At 34.9% G+C, this 22,019-nt stretch overlaps 1 protein-coding gene across 1 annotated transcript in view; it reads right to left on the bottom strand.

Annotated features, from left to right (window-relative positions):
* The window catches only part of MYO16 (myosin XVI), a 275,699-nt gene that overhangs the window by 123,316 nt on the left and 130,364 nt on the right, over window positions 1-22,019 (bottom strand). The window contains exon 16 of the mRNA XM_041472384.1: window positions 17,641-17,788. Within this exon, the coding sequence (XP_041328318.1) occupies window positions 17,641-17,788 (148 nt within the window). The remainder of the gene's footprint in view (window positions 1-17,640; window positions 17,789-22,019) is intronic.

The following is a 22,019-nucleotide window of genomic DNA, read 5'->3' on the forward strand; positions in this document are numbered from 1 at the left end:
TATGACCCCACATCTCCAAGGAAATACAACTTAGCTTGATTTTGTATCTAAACATTAAATGGTTTGTACCTTCCACATGAAATTATTTATTAATAATGCTACCAGGATGGCTGAATAAGAATCCTTTCTTGCACATAATCACTCAGGGAGGATAAAATCTTTATTCTACTGGGCTCCTGGATAAAGGTGAACAGTAAATGAACTCAAACTTACTTCACTTAGACTTTAGTTCTTATGCTTTTTCACTTATGAAGTGAAAAAAAAAAAGATAGGGCTGGAAGCCACAACAGAAACTCTGCTTATTCCAAATACCATCCTGAGGCAGAAAATCACAGGTTTCAAGATCTGGGAATGATAGAATCATGGTCCTGATAAGAACTGGGAACATGAATGTGAACCCAGATGAAACTGCCCTGGCTCACAAATCAGTTATATTTTCTTTCTTTTGTGCTGCTGAGGCAATAGATTTTCAAAGGACCTCTCTGTTTGCACAGTAGACCCTGTCTTGATACAAAGGCTTGGACCTTTTTGCACCAGATCTCTGGAGGCCTTTTCAAACCAACAGCAAAGGAAAATATTATTTTTCCCTGTTTATATTCCTTAGTTGCTAAAAGAAAAAAATTGAAAGAAAATAAATACATTAGAAGAGCTGAATGTCATGATCTATTCTTTTTTGAGACTCTCAGCCAACTGGTTCCTGTGAGGAATTAAAACTTCTCTGGTTTGCTTTCTTCTGCTGATCCACTTGCCCACATGTCATTTCTCTGCTGTTAGTAGGATACCTCTATAACTAACCCAGAGAGAAATAGAATAGTACCAACTCATACTCTAGCACAACTGAACACAAAATAGGGTATATTTTGTTTGCAAAAAGGAGTTAAAAATATTGGATAAAGAATTTACATGGAAGGAGCAAAGAATAAATACTTAGATAAACTAATCACTAAATACAGGACTCTCTATCAATACTTAATTAGGCAGTGCAAGCCTCTGCAGATCATGTTGTGAATCACAAATTCTGGATTTTGTCTATAAAGCCCTTATTTCTTTTATAAAAATGACATACAAATAAAAGTGTTGATATTCTTTCATCAATTAAAAATATTTTAAACATATATTAAATATTAAAAAAAGAAAAATCATAAAACTGAGATCCTGATACTTAATATTTATTTATCCAAAGCGGAAGGTTTTTGTTCCAACTTTTAAGACAAAACCCCCATGTTTTGGTTTTTATTTTTTCTGTTGTTTGTTTTGTTTTGGTATTTTTGTTTGTTTGGTTATTTTTTGGTTTTTTTGGGGTTTTTTTTGTTTGTTTGTTTTGTTGTTGTTGTTGTTTTTTAATATCATGTTGTAAGCCTATGGAAACCTGTCATGCAATTGTTCTCCAAAACCATTATGTGCTGTCCAGTTAAAGAAATTCAGAGGAGATGATTGAAACCAGGCACTTTCAAAACGTCACCTTCATCCTAGATATGATTTCCTGCATATATCTCCCCTCACACAGAGGTGTCCAAATTCTTTCTCATCACGATGATAAGCAGGATATAGAACTGACTTGTCACTTGCTATGCATGAGCCTCTCCATAAGTCAGCTTTATAGGCAACTGCTAGGAAATACTGTGCCCATAGCTCAGAGAAGAGCACATCAGTCAGATGGAATGGATTCAGGAATGCCTACTGGAAACATTCATTTTCTTCTAATGCTGTATAGGCTTTGCTGACAGCTTGACCTTAATTAAAAATGTGTCATTAAAAAGCACACACAAGTGTGCTCTCAGTGCCAACTGCTATAAAATGCTGCATTGGTTGTTCCAAAACCAGACACAGACCATGCCCATCATGACATCATATACAGTGATTTTATGCCACTGGAAAAACAAGAAGTTGGTTTCTCTTCTTGCCAGGATTACAAGTACTGTGAAGTAGAATAATGAATTATTTCACCAGTGTGTATTGTCCCAATTCAGCAAAAAACTTCTGCCTAACTAACTTCAAACCTGTGCTTTGTCCCACTGATTTCAGTTGGATCTTAGAATCCAAATAACTATCAATAACTGGAAGCTGTAGGTGAACACCCTCTGTTGAGCTCTGGTTCACTGAGAAAGAAGGAAAGGCAGACTGAGGTGTGTGAATCTGGAGGAAATAAGTAGTACTGGCAACCTGGACTTTAAGCTGTCCCAAGCATTGCTTACATAATTTTTAGGCCTTAATATTATGTAACCTTACACTTATTCCTACTCTGTGCAATGGAGATTCCAAAGATACACAAACATTCCTGAACTGTAACTGTATGGCCTAGGCATAGTGGAGAAAAGACAACATTTAGCTATTTAGCCTAGATGAACCTGACCCAACACAACCATGGCACTTTTTGCCCAACACCATCTGAGGAGTCTCTGATACACTTCACAATGAGCCACACAGACTCCTCTTTCAGCTCTACTTGTCATTATATAAAGTCTAAACCAGAACATTATTACAAAATCTTCATTAGTTGATGCTTTGTTGCTTGAAAATTCTCAAGAGAGCCAATGTCACAGGAGGATGGAGTGGTATTTCATAATCAGGTTCCAGCTCTAACACAATCAATACGCATGCCGTGGGTGTCATTTAATGTGACATTGTATTAAGAAGCATGGATTAACAAGCTAAATCCCTTCCTTCCCCTTATTAGTGCTGCCCAATGGACCATGCACTTGCACAATCATGTGAAAGGCGTATGGCTGTTTCCTCTGCAGTCCCCATTCCTCCTTCCCATCCACTTCAGGGTAGTAGCCCCAGTCAAGCACAATGGTCATCAGTAAAAATTTAACATTACCAGATCAGTTAATTTTTACTTTAACTTCACATAGAAATCATAACATCTCAGATATGGGTTAGTTACAGACAAAATATAAGCAAAATATATTTAAAAACCAGTTTTCCTACAAATAGGTCAGTTTACTGCCCTCACATTAAATATTTGTGAAGTATTTCTCTGAAATACTTTAAATTTTTGTAAGAGTTTAGCTATTGCAGTGACTACTTACTAAATCCCAAGACGCAATTTAGGTGTAATTAAATTTTAGGATTCCTTGGCTTGACTGAAAATTAATGACTTCATAATTCTACATATGTTTTAAAAAATGCTTTCAGAACTGCTGGAATGAAGGGTATTGAGTTTATAAAAGCAAGCTATTACCGTTCAAAAATAAATTCCACTAATCTCTACCATACTTGCAAACTCACAGAGTAAGACATTTCAACAAACATTTTTATTTCTTTAAATATTTCATGTGAATATGGGAGGACAAAGTATTCTGCTTAGTGAGGAAAAGCTGCTTTGCACTTAGCACCGTTTGATATGTAAACAGGAACGAGATAAAGACAAAGCAAAACAGTTGACATCAATGAAGTAAACGACATTTCCAGAACATGGTAATGAATAGCTTCTGTTTTTTTTTTCTCTCAGTGAAAAAGGGCATGCATTATTGCTCTTTTTTCCTGTTGCTCCCAGTTTTTAAATATATTCAAATCTGAACAAATTTTATACCCTTTGAACCTTGTTACCTTGTAGAACTGAGCTGGAGTTACTGCTTATCATTTAACTGCACATATTTCTGCTCATAATTTGTGCAATAAAGTATCAAAATAGCACTTAAAACAAATCTGAATAGCTTTGTTAATGTCAAGGGGTAAGGTATCAGCATAATGTTAATTAACTAAACACTGTAGACAGATTTGATGACAGCCAGAACACAGCTTTTATTTTTAGTTTTCTAAACTAACAAAATTACAAGTTATGTATGTGTTTTGTAAACTGGTTTTAGCACAGAAAGCTTATATTAGCCCATGTGTTATCCAGCAAGTAGTTTTGCCTTGATATTTTATAAAATGAAATTTCAAATAATTCTGTAAGAAAGACTGTGTGTACTATGAAATACATAAGTTTTACAGACAGTGGATATACTGAAAAGGAAAGCAAAGAAATACATATTGGTCTGTAGCCTCAAAATGCTAAATGTTGGTAGGCTTCAATCAGATATGTTTTTTTCCTAATTATATTGACAATCCTGTGGAATAGGTGGAAATCAGAGGCTCAAGCATTCTTTTCCTCAAACTACACAAAAACATAAATTTAGAATTATTCCATTAAAAAGAAAAATGAATGTGCTGCAGGAGTGACTCAAAATAGAAATTTTCACACATCTGATGGTAATACAAGAATTTATACAGACATTATACCTTGAACTGTTTGTCTGACTCGTGATTCAGATATTTTACAGGACAAAATCACAAGATTATAATTCTGTACACTACCACTCTAAAAGTATAATTTTGAAACTTAATATACATGAAATAAGGAGCATAATGCTGATGGTGATGAAAAAGTAGCAAATAATAAGCATTGCTAAAGATGTAAAAATAGTAAGCCAGTCTGCATGCAAGTGCAAACTGGTCCAATCCATTTCCTGAAACGCTTCAAAAATTGTTTGAACTTTGCTCCTACAACTAAAAGCAATTTTGTATTTCTGTGTTCAGATTTTGGCATTGTTTGCCTGGCAGATGTCATGAAGTTTATGAGCCTCAAAGACATTTCTCCACCAGCACTTGTTACTTTTAAAATGCTGATTCATTAAATAAAGTTTACTGTGTTAAGAGCCACAGTATTTGATCTAAACTATAAAAAGTGCTTATGAAATCTGCTCATAACTTTCACCATTATCCAGTTAAAATACTGTTAATATGCTTCAAAATGATTTTATATTACCACTGATTGTAGTTCATGAATCAGTTTCAGATAAGCTGACTTAAAAGAGGCACTCTTCTTCATGTGTATGCAGGTATGACCATGTCTATTCAGGTGAGTACATTAAACAAATAATTCTGAAGAGTAAGATCCATTTAAAGCACTTTTAACTTGGTTAAAAATAAAAGGTAAGCCCCCCCCCCAAGACAACTTTTGAAATACTGGGAAATAGATATATTATTTACTTAAGAATGTAATTTCCTTTTGGAAGTATTAATATAATTAATTAATTAATTAATCAATAATGATTATTCACCTTTAATGGGCTAAGAAAGTATCATATACTACACAAATGTGATTTGGTGCAGTACCAAATTTTATTCTACCTTATTTTTTCTACAAAGCAAGAATATTCTCCTTGAAACTATAAAAGGAACAAATTAATGTGTATTTGTATATTTTATCTATTTAGAAATCAACAATCCACAATCAACAGCTGCCACTCCTTTAGTGTAAGAAGAGTTTTCTGCTTTTCACACAGGCACCAAGCTACATGATGCTGGACACAGGGCTCAGTAATGGAGAACTGCCATCTGCTCTCCTATGCCCAGCAAGACCAGCTTTGCCCCCCGGCCTCAGGACCCATTTTTGTCCCAAATACATTCCAGGACAGTCCAAAATGTGAACAGGACGGATGTATGCGCCTGTTTCTCTCATATCTTTTCAGCCCTCACAATCAAATCATGCTGGATGAAAGGTCACAAATGAAATACTTCTCACATTAAACCCCCTGCTGTGTCTTCCTTTGCCTCTCACAAGGCACCAAGGACACAGAAGCTCAGCAAACCTGAAGTAAACCTCAGAGGCTGCACACCAAGATCTCAATTGAAGGGGTGCATGTAAGCAAGTTATTTAGGTGCTGAAGGTACACTGACCTTATACTGTATAAAATACTGTATAAACTTCCAAAAGCACATATTTAGAGTACTTTCATGGTTTGCGTGTCAAAATTGGACAAGGAGACTCCGTACTGGGTCTTAGTGCTAAAATCCAAACCACACAGGAATTGTAAAGCTAGATTTTATTATAATACATTGCTTTCTAACAAAAATAAAAACAAATACAATTTAAAAGGTAACAAAAATAAATGGAGAAGAAAGATAATCACAGAATAATTATGCTTTAAACTAGTCCTTTCTCTTCTAAGGTATATGGGAAGCAGAAATGGGAATAGATTGGAGAGGATTGCAATTGCATGTTTAAACAGGCTCCAGGATAAACTGCATCACCAAAGAATTAGAGATGTTCCCATTTGTTCCAGTTTTGTCTTAGAGGCCAACCTAATTCCGTAACATACCCACCGAAGTTCCGCTCATCATAGGACATATTTTAATACATGCTGCTCCATTCCTCTTAATTGCTACCTGATTTAGGAGTCCTGTTTAAAAAGAAGATTAGGTCTGAAATGTGGAAGATATACATAATGGAGCTGAAAATATACTGGGAAAGGAATGTCAGAGAGCATGATGAAAATGGGGGAAGGCCTGCAGCCACAAGGAAGTACAGATGCTTCTCTGCTAGTGAATCTGATTTCTCTAAACCCAAAGACATGAGTTATGAGTTATACAGAAGCAAATGTAAAGAAATACTCAGAATAATACTAGGACAATCTCTAGCAGTGCCAATGTTAACACATCTCTATTTGAGACAGAAAAGTGATTAAAAAATAAATTCAAGTGAATAGTTATTTAAAGAGAAAAATACATAGAATCATCATCACTATGGAAAGGCTTGGGCTGCCAGGGACTTTAAAAACCATCTGGTTTCAACTCCCCTGCTATGGGCAGGGATGCCATCCCCTGGATCAGAATGGCAATATTTATAACAAAGAAGGGTCATACAGAATTTCTCTGGTTTTTATTCAATGCTGGAAAATTCTATTGACATAGGATAGTGTCCCGTTGTTTTTCAACAAAATTATTCTATGAAATAACTTATTTTCCTATTTCAATTATTTACAGTAAAAGGCCACAGACTTATTTTTACCAGTGGTTAGTTAGTACTTAGTCTTCATAATCCTCTTGGTTGAAAACAAAACACAAAACTGGTGTAAGTGTACCAGCGTCAAAATAAATACTGAAATTACCGTGTAGGTTTAATACTAAGCTGTAATGCCAGACTGGTAAATTTATTTCTATCCATTTAATGATTTGATTTGGTTAAAATTCCACAAAGGTTAAAGAAGAAATTAGAAGGTGCCAGCAGTTGTCAGAAGCCATACATTGCACTTCTCTACAATTATGATTACAAATACAGTTTGTTTGCCAAATGGTATTTTTACATTGTTTCAGTGCCTTTTCCTATCATTTCAGTCAGTAGAAAATTCGTAGTAACTTTTTTATTTCAGAATGCTTTCTTGATTTGCATCTCTCTTTGTGCAAACTGCATCTGTTCTAATAATTTTCTCACCCATATTAACAATGTTCAAGAAATGTTTAAACTTACAATCAGAAAAACATAAGGTTTATTATCACAGACAGGCCACAGATCAGAAAATCATAGAATCATTAGGCTGGAAAAGGTCTTTAAGATCATCGAGTCCAAAATCCACAAACTTGAAACACTGGAGCTATTCAGCTCTCCCCAGCGTGTCTTCTTCTCTGATCTGGAGCTCCATTTACTCAGGACTGGTAAAAATACAGCTTTCTCTGGTTCAATAGGCTAATATATGTGTGCATTTTATATTATATATATATATATATATATATATACACAGACACACACATTCTGTGCCATGATTCCAAGAGATGTGTCATAATCTAACTGGATACAGACAAGACCTATTTACAGAATTAAAAAGTTCCAAAGATCATCTGGGTGATGGGTGATTCATTGAAAGAAATTCACACGCCATTCTGTCCCACATCATTTTGCATAAAATAAATGCAGAAGCCAGACTGATAGAGTTGCCATTCTGAGGAGCTGCATAAAACTAAGCTCCTGACATTCTCTGCTCATTAGCACTCAAATAGAATATTCAGAAAAAATTAATTAGTTACTTGTAGGCTTTAGACAAAACTCAGTTTCAGTAGCTAGCTTCAGAAAATACTGTGGAAATCCAGAAAATAGAAATAAAGTTCACACTAATCTCACACATTCAGGTTTAACCTCAGAGTAGTGGTAATTTTGAGTTATGATTAATGAAAGAACTAGAGGAAGAAAACTATGCCACACTTTGGGTTGTCCTTGCCTGCCTTTCCTAGAGAGAGCTGGCTACCAGTGCAATGAACAATACATGGCAGCACAGGGAGCTGAGTGAAGGCAGCAAGTTCAAACAGCGGTGAAGAGTATCAGCTCCACTAGATCTAACACTGAGATGAGCTGGGTTCAGTGACTGGGGTTCTGTATGTCAATAACAATTTCTACAACACCCAATCCTGACTGGAAATTCATCTACAGTAATTGTATCAAAGTGATTCTTAGAGTGACTTTTGAAACATAAATTGCAGAACTGTGTTATCACACTAGATTTATGGAATGTAAGAGCTAACTGGTTTCAGGAGCTGAATCCACTGAATCTCCCTCCACATATGAGATTATTAGCAACCTAGTAAAGGGCAGAGACATATTTTGTACTTAAAGTAAAAGCCAAATTAAGTTTTCTACCATTTATGTGAGTAATTACATCTACTTTCAAGCCAGGGTCTTTGGCAATCTCACCTCTTGGAGCTACATCCATTTTCTTTCTGACATGAAACACTGGTAGGCTGCTTAAACAGTCAGGACTTAATTTCTTCAACACAGGATCAAATATAACCTGAATATATACATGTATGTATGTATATACACACACACACACACACACACACACATATATATATATATATATATATATAATTTTCATAGCTCTCTGGAGATTTCCCTTTTTTTCTAACAAAAGCTTGAACTTGGCCCAGAAACATTAAGGTGTAAGACACTCATCAACAGAATTCACAAGAAATTGGAGAATCATCTGGTACATGTTTTTAGTTTTGCACTTGCTTTCCCCATTTAAAGCAATTTATTCTAAACAGTGTTTTATTGTATGTATAGTTTTCTGCTAAAAGTAAAACAGATGTGTTCAGTAGACTCTAAAGATCCCACTGCTCTTAAGTTTGTTTCTTTCTTATGAATTAAACAGATTTCAGTTTTTTCTTGCTTCCAATTCTTCATCTTTCATGCCATGCCATGGACATGAAAAACAGAGTATTCTTCTCCTTTTTTTACACCTCTTTCTATATCATACCAAAGAAGACAAGAAAGACAAAGCTCTCTAAACCAAATAAATATCAAATAGTATCAATTCTAGTGAAACAACGTAAATGCAAGTTTGTGGAATAAAACTAAACATGCAAAAGTAAACTGACTAAAGCAATAAAAAGGCAAAATCCAGAGCACTTTTATATGGTCTGATGCAATTTTCTCTATTCCAAACTGACACCAAGGGAATGTAACTTAACAAATATTATCAGATATCTGAGTTCTTTTAGGAAAACACAGAAATACAAAGAAGAGTGCCTTGGCTTTACTGTACCACTATAAATGTAAAATTTATTCCTGAGAAAACAAGATGTGTTCATTTACACGTAGTTTTACAGGTTCAGCTTGTTAGAGTTATGATGGAGAGAAAAAAAAGTTGTTGAAAAGAGAAGTAATCAAAATGAGTGATTTCTTTGCCTCTCAGGGTCTGCCAATGGAGGACTGAACATCCTCCGCCACTAGTCAATCAATATGTATGAAGAATAATACAATGAAGAGGGGACTGTTAACATAAAATGAGAGAAAATACCCAGAGGAATATGAGTTTCAGATTTGCACTCTGAATAAAGCAGAATTTCTGCAGCATTTATTCCGAAAGCCAGACAAATAACAATTACACTTGGGACCTCAGACAAAGACCCTGAGCTGTCTCAGAACAATTTTACTACCTTCACCTCACTAAATAAAAATTCTTCTTGAATTTCAAGCAAGCTAATGATTGTTAAACATCACTGGAGGTATAATTTTTTAAAGCATCCTTTGGGAATAAAGCAGTAATATTAAAAGCTGCTAATGTCGAAACTGGAATAAATAAATTAATCATTAGAATCCAAAGCTAAATTGCTTCTGCTTTCAAGAAGAAAAATGCTTTGGATATCTTGACATGTAATTAGAATGCAAGTGTGTAGGTGTGTATGTAACTAACCCTGAATTCAGGATGAACCACTCAAAACAACTGCACAGCTAGATACTCAAAACAAATATTGTGAAATAAAATTAATAATGTAGAGGTACACCTTATGCATGAGGTGTAGGTATCTGCAAATAGAAAAGTAACCACTTAATTTGAAAAATAAAGCAGATAAATAGCATTTCAGTTTTGTTTTGAAAACATAAGACATGATCCTGATTATATATTCTGTAATTGCAATGCCAACCTCCTAGAAATGTATCTTGTAGGACACAACTATCCACAAATGTCTCACAGGAAGGGGGTTTAAGATAGAGGAAATGTAGTCAATTTTCAGAAACACACTGTATATTAAGCTCAACACTGACATTATTGTCAGGTATTTCCTGAATATTAACATGCACAGTCATGATCTTAAGGAGGAAGATTTCATCTACATGGTCTGGTCATCATAATTCTCCTGCTAAAAAACCATCAAAAAAAACCTCTTAGACACTGTAAAGTAATAGGCTCCTTTGGTTTCCATCTAGTTTTCATTAAAATGTGGCAGACAGCCTAAAATATGAGACTAAGCCTAAAAACTAGCTGAACGGAAGTGAATCACACAAATAAGTAAAATAAGATGAATTAGACCACAGAGTAAAAAAAATCAATATTTTTGAATATTCTTTTTTAGAAATCAATATTGAATGGAAAAAAAAAACCCCAAACTTACACCCCATTCTATTTTTTAATCTCAGATATATCTGAAAACATATATTGTGAAATGTTACACTAGTTAGATAAAATTAGTTCCAGTCAATCAATATCACTTTGAAACATGAAGCTGTATCTTAATACAACATGTAATATAGTTTCTGATGCCCATCCTCAATAAAACTGAGTTAGTCATGATTATTATAACAAATCACAAACATCAGTCATTTACTGGTGTTGTCTCTACAGACTTCCTCTCTGAAGTGCAAAGATCAACACTAACACTTGAAGATCATGGTCCAAGAGGTTAATGGAGCCTGACCTTCAAAGTAAGAATAAGAGAAGAAAAAGAGGCTAACGAAAAAAAACACACAAAAACATAAACATTCCTTTTAGTTAAATTCCTGTTTACATAACGAATAAACCAACTTGAATAAACTCATGAGAACTATATGCTCAGAAAACCTGTATGAATGAGGAAAATAAAGGAAAACTGAAAAAGGTAAGATCATTGGGATAAAGACAAATAATCTGTTGAAATAAATAGGAACTGGAGGCTGAAGTTATAAGACGATAGGGAAAAATATTAAAGAGAACAATGCAAAAGCACAGTTTGTTGGAATATGCATATGACCTACATGCAGTAAAGGTGATCCAATCTCAAAAAAGAAATAATTTTAAAAGTTTAGACATCAGTAAATACAGTGTAAATAGGAAAAGAACAATGGTAAGCAGCAAAAGTAAACAAGCAAAGCACAAAAGACAACAGATAAAATTTAGACAATTCTTTTGACATTGAAAATATTCCAGATTACATAGATATTAAGCTCACTGAAGCGAGTTTCAATCTGCTCCAGAATCTCAGACAAATACATCTGCTTTATATCTCTCCCCATTACCTTCCTGACATCTACCCTGGTTTAGTTTAGCTGTCAGACCTCACTGGAACCTAAGTAAATGGAATTGCTTCATTACATTCAGAATGCACAAATCTTGCCCTTCAAACAGTACTACTCATTGTAAATCAGATTTTCATGGTAGCATTGCATGAAGACAGTCAAGAAACAAATGTTCACAGTTAAAGCTTTTCACTAGACAGCTGAAATATAAGTAAATCATATCAGGAAGATGCAAACTGATGGATTGCACCACGCAGATAAAAAAAACCCAAAACCAACCAAAAAACAACCAACTCAAACTATTTTCTATTTTATTTAGGGCTTCACCTATCCATATCCACTTATTGTACTGAAACAAATTTCAGCAAAAATAACTTAGACCTAACTCTCTTGTTTTTGAAATCTTCCATGTGTTTAAAACTGTATTTTCATACTACCACATTATTTAGAAAGATTGTCAAGTGTGCTCCAAAAGTCTTTATACCCTTTGCTCTCAAGGTACTGCTGTGCTACTGTACTGTACTGCAATGCTACTGTACACAGCTTGATCTACTAGTATCACTGCATTGTTTTATAAATGTTAATGTACTTAAAATGCAAAGTTTTTGGAGAAAAGGAATGTGCTGCAGGTAATCAAGTTAGGACAGGAAAACCTGCTCAAAACAACAAAAAATTACAACTTTACTTGTTCAATTAGAACTTGAATGCTTGTCTTAAATTTAAGAGATCTTTGGAAGGAGGTCTCTTTCCAAGCAGAAGGACTTGACCTTCATGGTCATTCAGCTGCAGGGATGGTGATCCTAATCTCTCCTGCCACAGCCTCCCTCTCCTCCTGTGCTGACACTGCCCATAATGCAAAAGTGGAATACAGCAGAGGAACCTCTGAGTATGATCTTGACTCTACTCCTAAAATTAAATACAATTAATTCCAATTTCCTGTTTAGTTTCTGTCAGCAGGACTTTAAGTTGACCCTCCGCAGTGAAGTTCAGGGAGTCTCAACACCAGGCTTTGTTTGGGTTAGACTTAAAATTTGGGTACTATCGCATGCTGAGTTTCATCACACAACGTCTAACAGCAGTTTGATAAAGTGATGTAACTTGGCACTTCATACAGAAATTATCATTCCAGCAGGGTGGGAAAGTCTGATGTAACTCTTACACATCTGGCTGTTTCATTCACAACACTTAAATCCACCTAATTTTGTAATTTAAGCCTAATGCTTGGATTTTCCTCTAGTTCTCTATCATACACAAATATCAGCATCAAGCAAATTGTGAAGCAAAGGCATCAGAATGGTCCTGTACAATCACCTCTGTGAACTGAGCTTTTCGCCGTAGAGTTTAAAAAAAAGAGAGTTTAAAAAAAGTCAATATGCACAAAAAAATATATCTATTAGGCTTGAATACAAGGAAAGAGCATAGAAACATCAGAGGAATGGAATATTCCTAAAATGCCTATTTTTCTAACTATGTGGGGAAAATTTAAAAAATAACAAAACCCAAACCACACACACAAATAAAAACAAACAACCACTGACAAAACAAACCAAACAAAAACACCCAAACAAAAAACCAAGCTCCAAAATAAAACAAACAACCTCAAACAACAACAGAAAAAAAAAACTCCCAAACCCCTACAACTTTTCTCTATTAATTTACTGTTAGACTACCACAGATGTGGAAATGTGCAGTGTGTTCATGGTCCATATCAGCAACAGTTAGAAAATAGACAGGCTGCCACCTCAGTGTATTGAGAAGAGGAAACCTGTGGTAACAGGCTACTCACAGTCTTGAAAATTCACAGCTTGGGTTCCTATATGTGAGGGAAAGGAGGAGTGGGGATCATACAGATGTTGCTAGAATAATCATTATTTTTAACACATTGTATTCACATTGTATTAGGGCTTCTTAGAAAAGATGATGACTGAAAACACAAAAAACACCCATACATAAGGCTCTCTTTACTGGGATCTTTTCTACTTCATTCACTTTACCACATTAATTTTTAAGCCTTTTTTTGAAAATCAGCCTTATAATTTAGAATGGGACATTATTTCCTCAGTGATCAAGATTCAGATTAGTTTAGACTTTAACAAAAAATTCAATCACTTTACTGAAATTACTCCTTTGTGTATTAAATTCAAGTTTTCTTACTGAGAGTGAAGAGGGCACCTACACTGAAAAACTGTAAAACAAGGCACATCAGTTTCATGAAGTGATCTACATCTGTTGGTGCAAAAGAGTTTCACTGCTTTTTAAGGGCTGTGTGAAACATCACAGGCAGAGAAAACACACAGTGAAGTGCACACCACTGCTCTATGGGAGAAAGAAAAGTTTTACACATCTGGGAACAGCAGTTTGATAATGCAAATACAAAAAGTGCATGCCCTGACCACAGTTCAGCTTGGATGAATGTATATATAACATTTTCCTCAGCTTGAAGTTATTCACTTGTTTTTGCAGTACAATGAATCAGGAGAAGTAGGAATCTTGTTTAAACTGAAAATGGTGACATCAAATTGAACAGCTCTCAAACCTACCACCTTTTCTGAAATAATTTTCTAGAGTTAAGTGGCCTTAAGCTATATTTTTAAATACAAATAGACACATGTAAAGACATGATTTTTAATAACAATATGCTTGAATATCTTATACATACATATTACACAATGACATTCTTACATTATTCTATATGCCGCAGCTTTGAAATAGAAATACTAATATGAAGCAATTGGACCAAATCAACAAAAGCAAGACTTTATACTTATTTTCTGGACTATTTTCCCCAAATACTTCCTTTCCTATTGCTATGATATTTTATTTTTTTTCCTATCCTTCCTTCATTAGCGTTGAAGATCATTTACAAATCAATCTATCACCACTGTCACTTCTCTTACTGTTTGTTTCACCTTGGCAAGACTCATCACTAAGTTAGCACCTACTGTAACTATGAGGCAAAACTAAATGTGCTAGAAAAGCTAGCACATGGTTTTTTGTGAGGCTAAACTTCAGAGACCACAAAAGTACTCCTTACAGTCATGGACTGTGATCTTCACCCGGGGGGAAAAAAAAAAAAAAAAAAAGTAATACAGAGCAAATCAAAAGCAAATTGAGAATATAATTTCAAATTGCTAATGTCTCCGTATTACACATAATTATCATCATAAAGATAAAGAAGTTCTTGAGTTATTTGAAACACAGTAAATTAATAGAAATTTTGGAATTTTTCAATCAATGATTTGCTGATAAAAACCAGATTCCGAATATAATAAACACACGGGAGTAGTTGTCAATCAAAAGGCTTTGATTTGCCCTTTCAAGACTCTCTCATAATTTCTGACATGCTTCCCTGGCTCAGTCTTGAAAAAGGATCTTACCTTACAGCAATTACTTCTGTCTTTATCCATCATGATCCACATGCAGATGCGATGGGAGATGTATTCATTCAGATCCTTCCCTATGTAGATTAAATTCTTGCTACTTTAAGATCCTAGTTATATGTAGGCTCAACAGAAAATGTGCAGCTATTTGTCTTCACATGATTCCTTAGCAATTACAATGCTTGCAAGAACACATATTTAAGTTTCTGAGCTCAAGCTCCCTCTCAAAACAGCACCAAGCAGCAGAGATTTGGAGCCAAACAACTTCCCCTACATGATGGGGCGACACCCCAGCCTTACAGAGATTCTTAGTGATTCCAAAAGGGAGGGATTTTAAGCAATTTACATGAACTCCCAGTCCAGGATTATATATTACATAAAACACGATCTACATCTCATATTTTACAGCATCATATTGATAAAATTACTTTAAATCTTTGAGGCACTTTTATCTAAAACAAGAATTAAAAAATCCATGCTGCATCTTATTTCTTACATTGCAATGCCTTAAGAAAACAATGTTAAAATAGGGGTACTTTGTGATCTTAATAGCCATTTTTTACTAAGATTGTTGAATCTTCTACATAAAAATGCAGTATTAAACAATGCAAAGAGGAACAGGAAAATTATAAAAAAACCAACTGGGCTCAAACAACTTGCAAAAGGTTTTTAGAGGTCTGTTATCTAGTTAATTTTACTGTTTGAATCAAGATTACACTTGTTTAAAGAAAACATGAAAAAATCACTTATGGATGCTACCAGAATGATGTGATCTCATAAAAATTTGACTAAGCCAGAAATAATGAGCTTATAAAAGACGCCAGATCCTGCCTTCCTGATTCATAAGTGAGTTTGATGCAGTAGAAATTCATCCCTAATTTAACTTTATCAGCTGAGAAAGATCTATCTCACTGAAGTACTGCACTCAGGAGTTTAAGGTAAGAAAAATTTGGCCAAAATACCCTCAATAATGCAAGATACAATCTACTCTACATAGGCAAAGCAAAGCTTTATTGATAAAAGCAGGTTTATGTAAATATTAACCTATAAATTACTTCTAAAGCTTTGGTACTGCAATGTTCAGACATCTATTTAGAAATACTACTTTGTTCTTTTTGGGTGATTATCAGATACCTCATCAGATAAAGCTTTGTTCATGTGAATCTAATTATTCAGGTTTACACTAAGTTCTTTCCTGTCTGAGCTTCTTGCAAGGGGACTTCAAACTTTCTGAACAAACTGAGTGCTTCCAAACAAGTTATGCTAGAAGAGGCATAAAGTAATCATCAGGAACTTAGAATAATTTTGGTCTTCAAAGCCCTCAAACAATTTAAAATATATAATTTAACTCTTCTTTTCCCTGCTTTGAAGTGAATATTTTTAGCAAAGGAATTTAGCCTGAGGTTTCTTCAGAGTTAGTGCTGTATGATATTCTGTATAATACAGAAATAGTAACAGCTTAAAACATTACCAAACAATGGTAGTCAGAAGACTTCTGTCTAAGAAAAAAATCACACTCAATGAAGCTTTTTCTGCAAAAAAATAATGTGATGTCTTTCTATTCACAGGTTCTGTATCTAGCACTGCTATTTTATTCAAGTAACTAGCCAGAGTGGAAAATGAAAAAGTTGAGAAAAAAAATCAGTGGGAAAAAGGCTTAGATGTGAAAACCTGAAAACATTCTTCTTATATAATTTCAATAACTATTGGTCTTTTTACAGGGGCTCACTATGCTCATTTTAAAGGTAGTCAGTTTAAGAGAAGATCATTAATACTAAATAGGCTACTCTCATTTCAGTGACACTTAGGAAAGACTGAAGAGTAAAATGCAAATTAACTACTAAGTGAAGGAATTTTTTTTCATTATCAAATAGTCAGAATGAATAAATTCTGAGATAATCACAAAATTTACTGAAATAAACCCCAAAACCTCCTCCTATAGTAAACATTTGGAGTGTATTAAGCCTTAGACATGCTACATTTGGGTGTCTATATTCAGCTCTTTATTTTGAAGCTCTTATTATTACAGGCAACGTAATCAGCACAGTTTATGAGGACACATATAGCTCTGTGCTTGGGATGAACTGAACCACATTTGTAAGTCTATGTACAGCTGAGCAGGGACTCAGTCTCCTTTGATTGCAAATGGGAGCAAAGACAACCAGCTCATGTGGAGTCATACAGAAAGACATAATTTTAGGTGCTGGGTGTTGAATCCTATCCTTGGGTTCAAAGCAGTCAAAAGTTTTGTTTCTGTTTTTGTTACTAATTTGATATAAAGTCAGTATCAAAAAGAAAATGAAGATATCAGTTACATTTATCAACAAATAATCAGTTACAAAATCAACATATTCCATAAGAAAATTATAAATAAATCAAATAGGTTTTACCTTAAGAAACAACTTTTCACCAGGGGAAAAAAACAAAACAAAACAAAACAAAATAGGCCTACTCTATTAGGTCTATAGTCCACAAAATACAGAAAAAGAGCCAATAAATTTCTTTTTCTCCTTTGAGGCAACAATATAAATGGATATAAAACTCTGATCCTGTTAAGAGACTATATATGTACTTCAGAACTAAATACTCACGAGCAGGTACTCCATAATAAATAATTTCAGAACTCATTGAAAAGTTAGAAAACTATTAGAAGAAGGACCTCAACAGCAGAGATGAATTAATATAAGAAAACTATTAATACTAAATATAAAGTTGTTTTCCTACCTGTGTGCAGATAAATTACTGAGGTACAGGGTGTATTTTTCTTCTGCAGACAATCCATCCATCATCAAGTAAAAAATATGAAAATTACTCTGGTTGAGAGGTTGCATAACGACACGAGACTTCTCCAACATGTATGTAAAAATCCTAGCTGATTAAGAAACAAACACATATATTCATAATTACACTGATTGTTCTAAACTTAAATGTCTTAAACCATTCACCATTGCAACAGTTAAGAATAAACAATGTTTCTTATAAAATGATCTAAGGGGAGCATATAAAATACAGTCTTACTATTTATACTCCCATGGTTTTCTATATAAATCACATACACAACCCCAATTCCATTAGAATTGGTGGAACAAACATATTGCCACACTTACTTACTGTTTGAAATTACCATCAAAACTACTTAATTTTGAAGATACAGATGTTGATTTGTATCAGTTGCTGTATTTGGCAAGATTTTCTAAGAGACAAGCTATTAGTCATCTCACCAAAATGTAGCCATCTAAGTACTGGAATCTATTTTATCCTCCTCCTAAACAGAAAGATGGGAAAGAGATTCAAGACCACTTGAAAAAACACACTTGGAAGCATTTCTTCATTCTCTGATGGTAATCGAGAACATAGAGATTAAGAGTATTTGATTAACCACCTAGGTTCTTAGATAGCTACAAAGAGGCAAATCCTCTGCAGAACAGGTTATCAACAGGCTCACTGACCTGAGCCTGGGGAAACATGGGCATCTCAGAAGGGCTATGATGACCTGAATAAATGAGAAGCCATGTGAATCAGCAGTCTGGGGAAGAAGGTGAAGGAGGAGGAATCTGAGTGAGATTTGCCTACAGAAAAACAGCTCACAGGATCATACATAACCTCAGGCTCACTAAGATTCTGAAAGAGGCAAAGCACAGAAGCAAAGGAAATATTGAGCCTCAGGTTGATTTACCTTTTTGCAAGACAAAAGGCATTTTAGAGATACCAGTGAAGAGACAGGGATATTCACTATTTTGGGCAGGCTTCTCTTGAGCTCTCCCCTAGGAGTACACCACCATACGGCTCCAGATGCAAGAGACTAAGAGAACAAGGGAATGTCCAACTGCAGCTAGAGGTCAGGCCTTTTCTGGTAAGTGGGAACCTAATCCCAGTTCCCAGTTACCCAGCTGCTGGCATAAATTATCTCATTACTTAAATATTAGCTGTGGTGGCAAGACCAGAAGCACTTCTCTTCACACACAACTAAGCACCTCTACCACATGGACACAGTCCATTTTACTGCAGCTCTAGGCTTTTCAATATCTGCAGTATGGCAGAGCTTTCACAAGAGACTTTGCAAGCATCCTCACCCTGGAAAAGGGCTCTTGAGTTTAGCATAAGGTGCACTTCTCAGCAACAGAGGACCTATATTTTTGAACCCAGTAAGCAGATGAAAATATTAAACTGTAGCTTCCCATAGCCTGGCTTTCAACCAACTCATTCAGGACTCTTCTTCGTGAACTGGAATTAGCTCTTGAATATATAGTTATTGTAAATATTGGTGCATGCACCCTGCAACATAGGAAGTATGCTCTCTAAATGCATACCACTAGCATGTTTTTAGAATTTTTCTAATTTTTTACCTTTTTAAAGCTGGCTAAGATTAAAGCAGTATTTTCAGAACCAGTTCTGGACTCACAGATGTTGCCTAATGCAAAGTGAAACAATTTGGTGAATGAGAGTGTGTATCAGAGGTAGTTGCATCAGCCCAATGAGGCATTAGGCCAGCAGGCAGAATGTCAGTTCCTGTCACCATACAATTGCTAATGTTCACTGCTAGGTTATTGCTGTATCATCTGTATTTGTCTGGTTATTTCATTTTAAATTCCAGTTATCTTTTGAAATTCTTTAAGTTTCTGTTTATACTGTTGAAATAAACACAGCAAACCTGAGGTTACTTGAAGTAGTGTGTATGAGGGAACACAGCCTTTGAGAATACTGCTGAAATACAGTGTAGATGGGAGAGAAATTACATGAGTGAATCTTGAACATATTGTTTTGAGAAAGGCCTCAGAAGCTAATTTCTGTCAATGAACTAAATACAACTATGCAGGGTCTCAAAGAGCTACTCTGCACAGGCCAAACCATCCTGGACACATCCCAGTCAAGGAGTGCAGAAGGTCAGTGGTACATTAGCCAGGGACATCCTCTACATTTCTTTATGCAACAGCACAGACATGTCCTGACATTTGCTGGCAACCAAAACCATGCCTGGGACTCTGGCTAAGAGACAGTAGGACTGACAGAGAGGAATTGTACCTCTGACTTGCTGAAGCAAGGAAACATGATCTGGCCCATTTAATCATCCTACAAAATGTAGTAGTGAGCTGCTATTATGAAATCAATATTATGAGAAATTGTGTATCATCCATCTAATCCTCTGCTGCTACACTACAGAAAAAACTGAAAAACCCAAACCTGTATGGGAAGTAGAAAGGCACACTTGGGAAATCATGTATGTTTCTGGCTCCAGTAACTTTGCAACACATTATAAATTGAAGCAATGCAATCATGGCAGGACTGGCCCAGACACACACTTTCATCAGAATCAATCATTACCTGGCTGTCATTTCTACAGGGTAAAACAGAATAGATGAACCTGAAGGATGATTTCCATCTTTTATTGTGCTTGTAACTTATTTCACAGTAAAACTAATCTAACCATCAATTAGTTTGAAAAGAGTTCACTGCAAATCTTTAATCACATTTTTGCGTGCAATATTCTTCACTAAAGCTTTTATAACTACCACTTCAGGTGTTTTTAACATTCATTGATTAATACAAGCAGGAAAAATGTTACTAAAGGTCATCTATCATTTAACTTTAATGATGAGTAACATCACTTATTCATATGACACAAATTAATTCAGCCTTTTCCAAGTACTTCAAGTCACCTGCACTTTAATAAGGCTAAATACATTCCATCTCAACCAGCATCTCCAGCAGTGAGAAGAGCTGTTAAGAAAAGCCAAGCTTCCAAACAGCAAGAATCAAACAGAGCATCATCTTAATGGTGCGAAGAGTCAAAAAGAAAATTATCATGGTAGTATGCTTTTCTACAAAGTGAAATATGTTTGTTAATCTAAGTGTGAAATAAAAGGGAGAAAATTTATAAAGTTCCAAAGCAAAGTCTGTGATTTTTGTGCAATGGTAATTGTGCCTCTAGGCACAAACAAATTTTTACTTCCTTTAACAGCTCACTTGATCTACTCAGCAGCTACACAGTCAGCAAGCAGATTCTGTATTAAAGGTGTGGCCAGGGAAATCTGTCTTTCAGCTATGCATTCTTAGAAACTACATTGTTCCTTCTCAAAAACCATCCTGTCCTAAACACAGCTATTTGTAAAGACAAGAAAATATTTGTTAGTCCATTTCAATGTAACTTAAAAAATAATAAATAGAAAAAAATTAAAAATCTGTCCTTGGTTTTTAAAAAGTGAAGACTGAGAAAACCAATGCCTGAAAAGCAAAGCAGAAAATCTGGAGAATAAGTTTTTCAGACTTCATTTTTTCTTCGTAAGTTTCTTTCTGAGTCATTTGAGGAAGTTTATAGAGGCATTCATTTTCATCTTAGGAATTATATCAACTTACCTGAAGGACCATTCTGGGGGAAAAAAAAAAAAAAATTACTCTTCTTCTACTATTATGTTGTGGGAGTTAGTCATTCACTAGGAATGATTTTTTTTTTTTTCCCAGAAGATCAATCTTTGAATTTTTAATTTATTTTAGAAACTTTATGAAATCACTGGCCTGTAGCTTATTCTAAGTGTTTGTTCCAAAATAAAACTTTTTGTTACATAAGACCTCTTCAGATATCTGTACTGGCTTTGAGTAGAGCCACACTAAAACTCTCCATACTTGTTTCAAAACATCATGGCAGAAATACAGTTTATGCTAAAGAATGAATCAAACCTAATGATGAAAATTATGGGGGATATTTCAGTTATTTAGGTATATTGTATTTTCTGCTAGAAGAATAAACCTTGTGATAGAAGTCAGAGCATTTCCAGGGTCTAGAAGAACTTTAGCATGAACAAGAAGCTGTCACAAACTTCACTGGTGTCCACTCAAAATGCAAGGAGTGCCACCTTGGGCTTGCCCTCTGTAATAAAAGTGTACACTCGTACTTTGCATGTCCCTGCCTTAGCAAATTGTTCCAGATCTCCACCTGTAATATCTATCTGAGGAGGAGGAGTTTAAATCACCTAAAGCCTTTGATGGAGGTAGCCTAGTGTCACTTAGATTTTTGTTTACAAATCAGACATATTTAGCCTCGTTAGTATCAATGAGTTATAAATTCATGGCTCAGCAAAATCAGGCGCTCTGCATATTTAAATTAT

This window comes from Pyrgilauda ruficollis, unplaced genomic scaffold (genome assembly GCF_017590135.1).
Source record: "Pyrgilauda ruficollis isolate IOZ18807 unplaced genomic scaffold, ASM1759013v1 scaffold29, whole genome shotgun sequence".
Classification (NCBI taxonomy): Eukaryota; Metazoa; Chordata; class Aves; order Passeriformes; family Passeridae; genus Pyrgilauda; species Pyrgilauda ruficollis.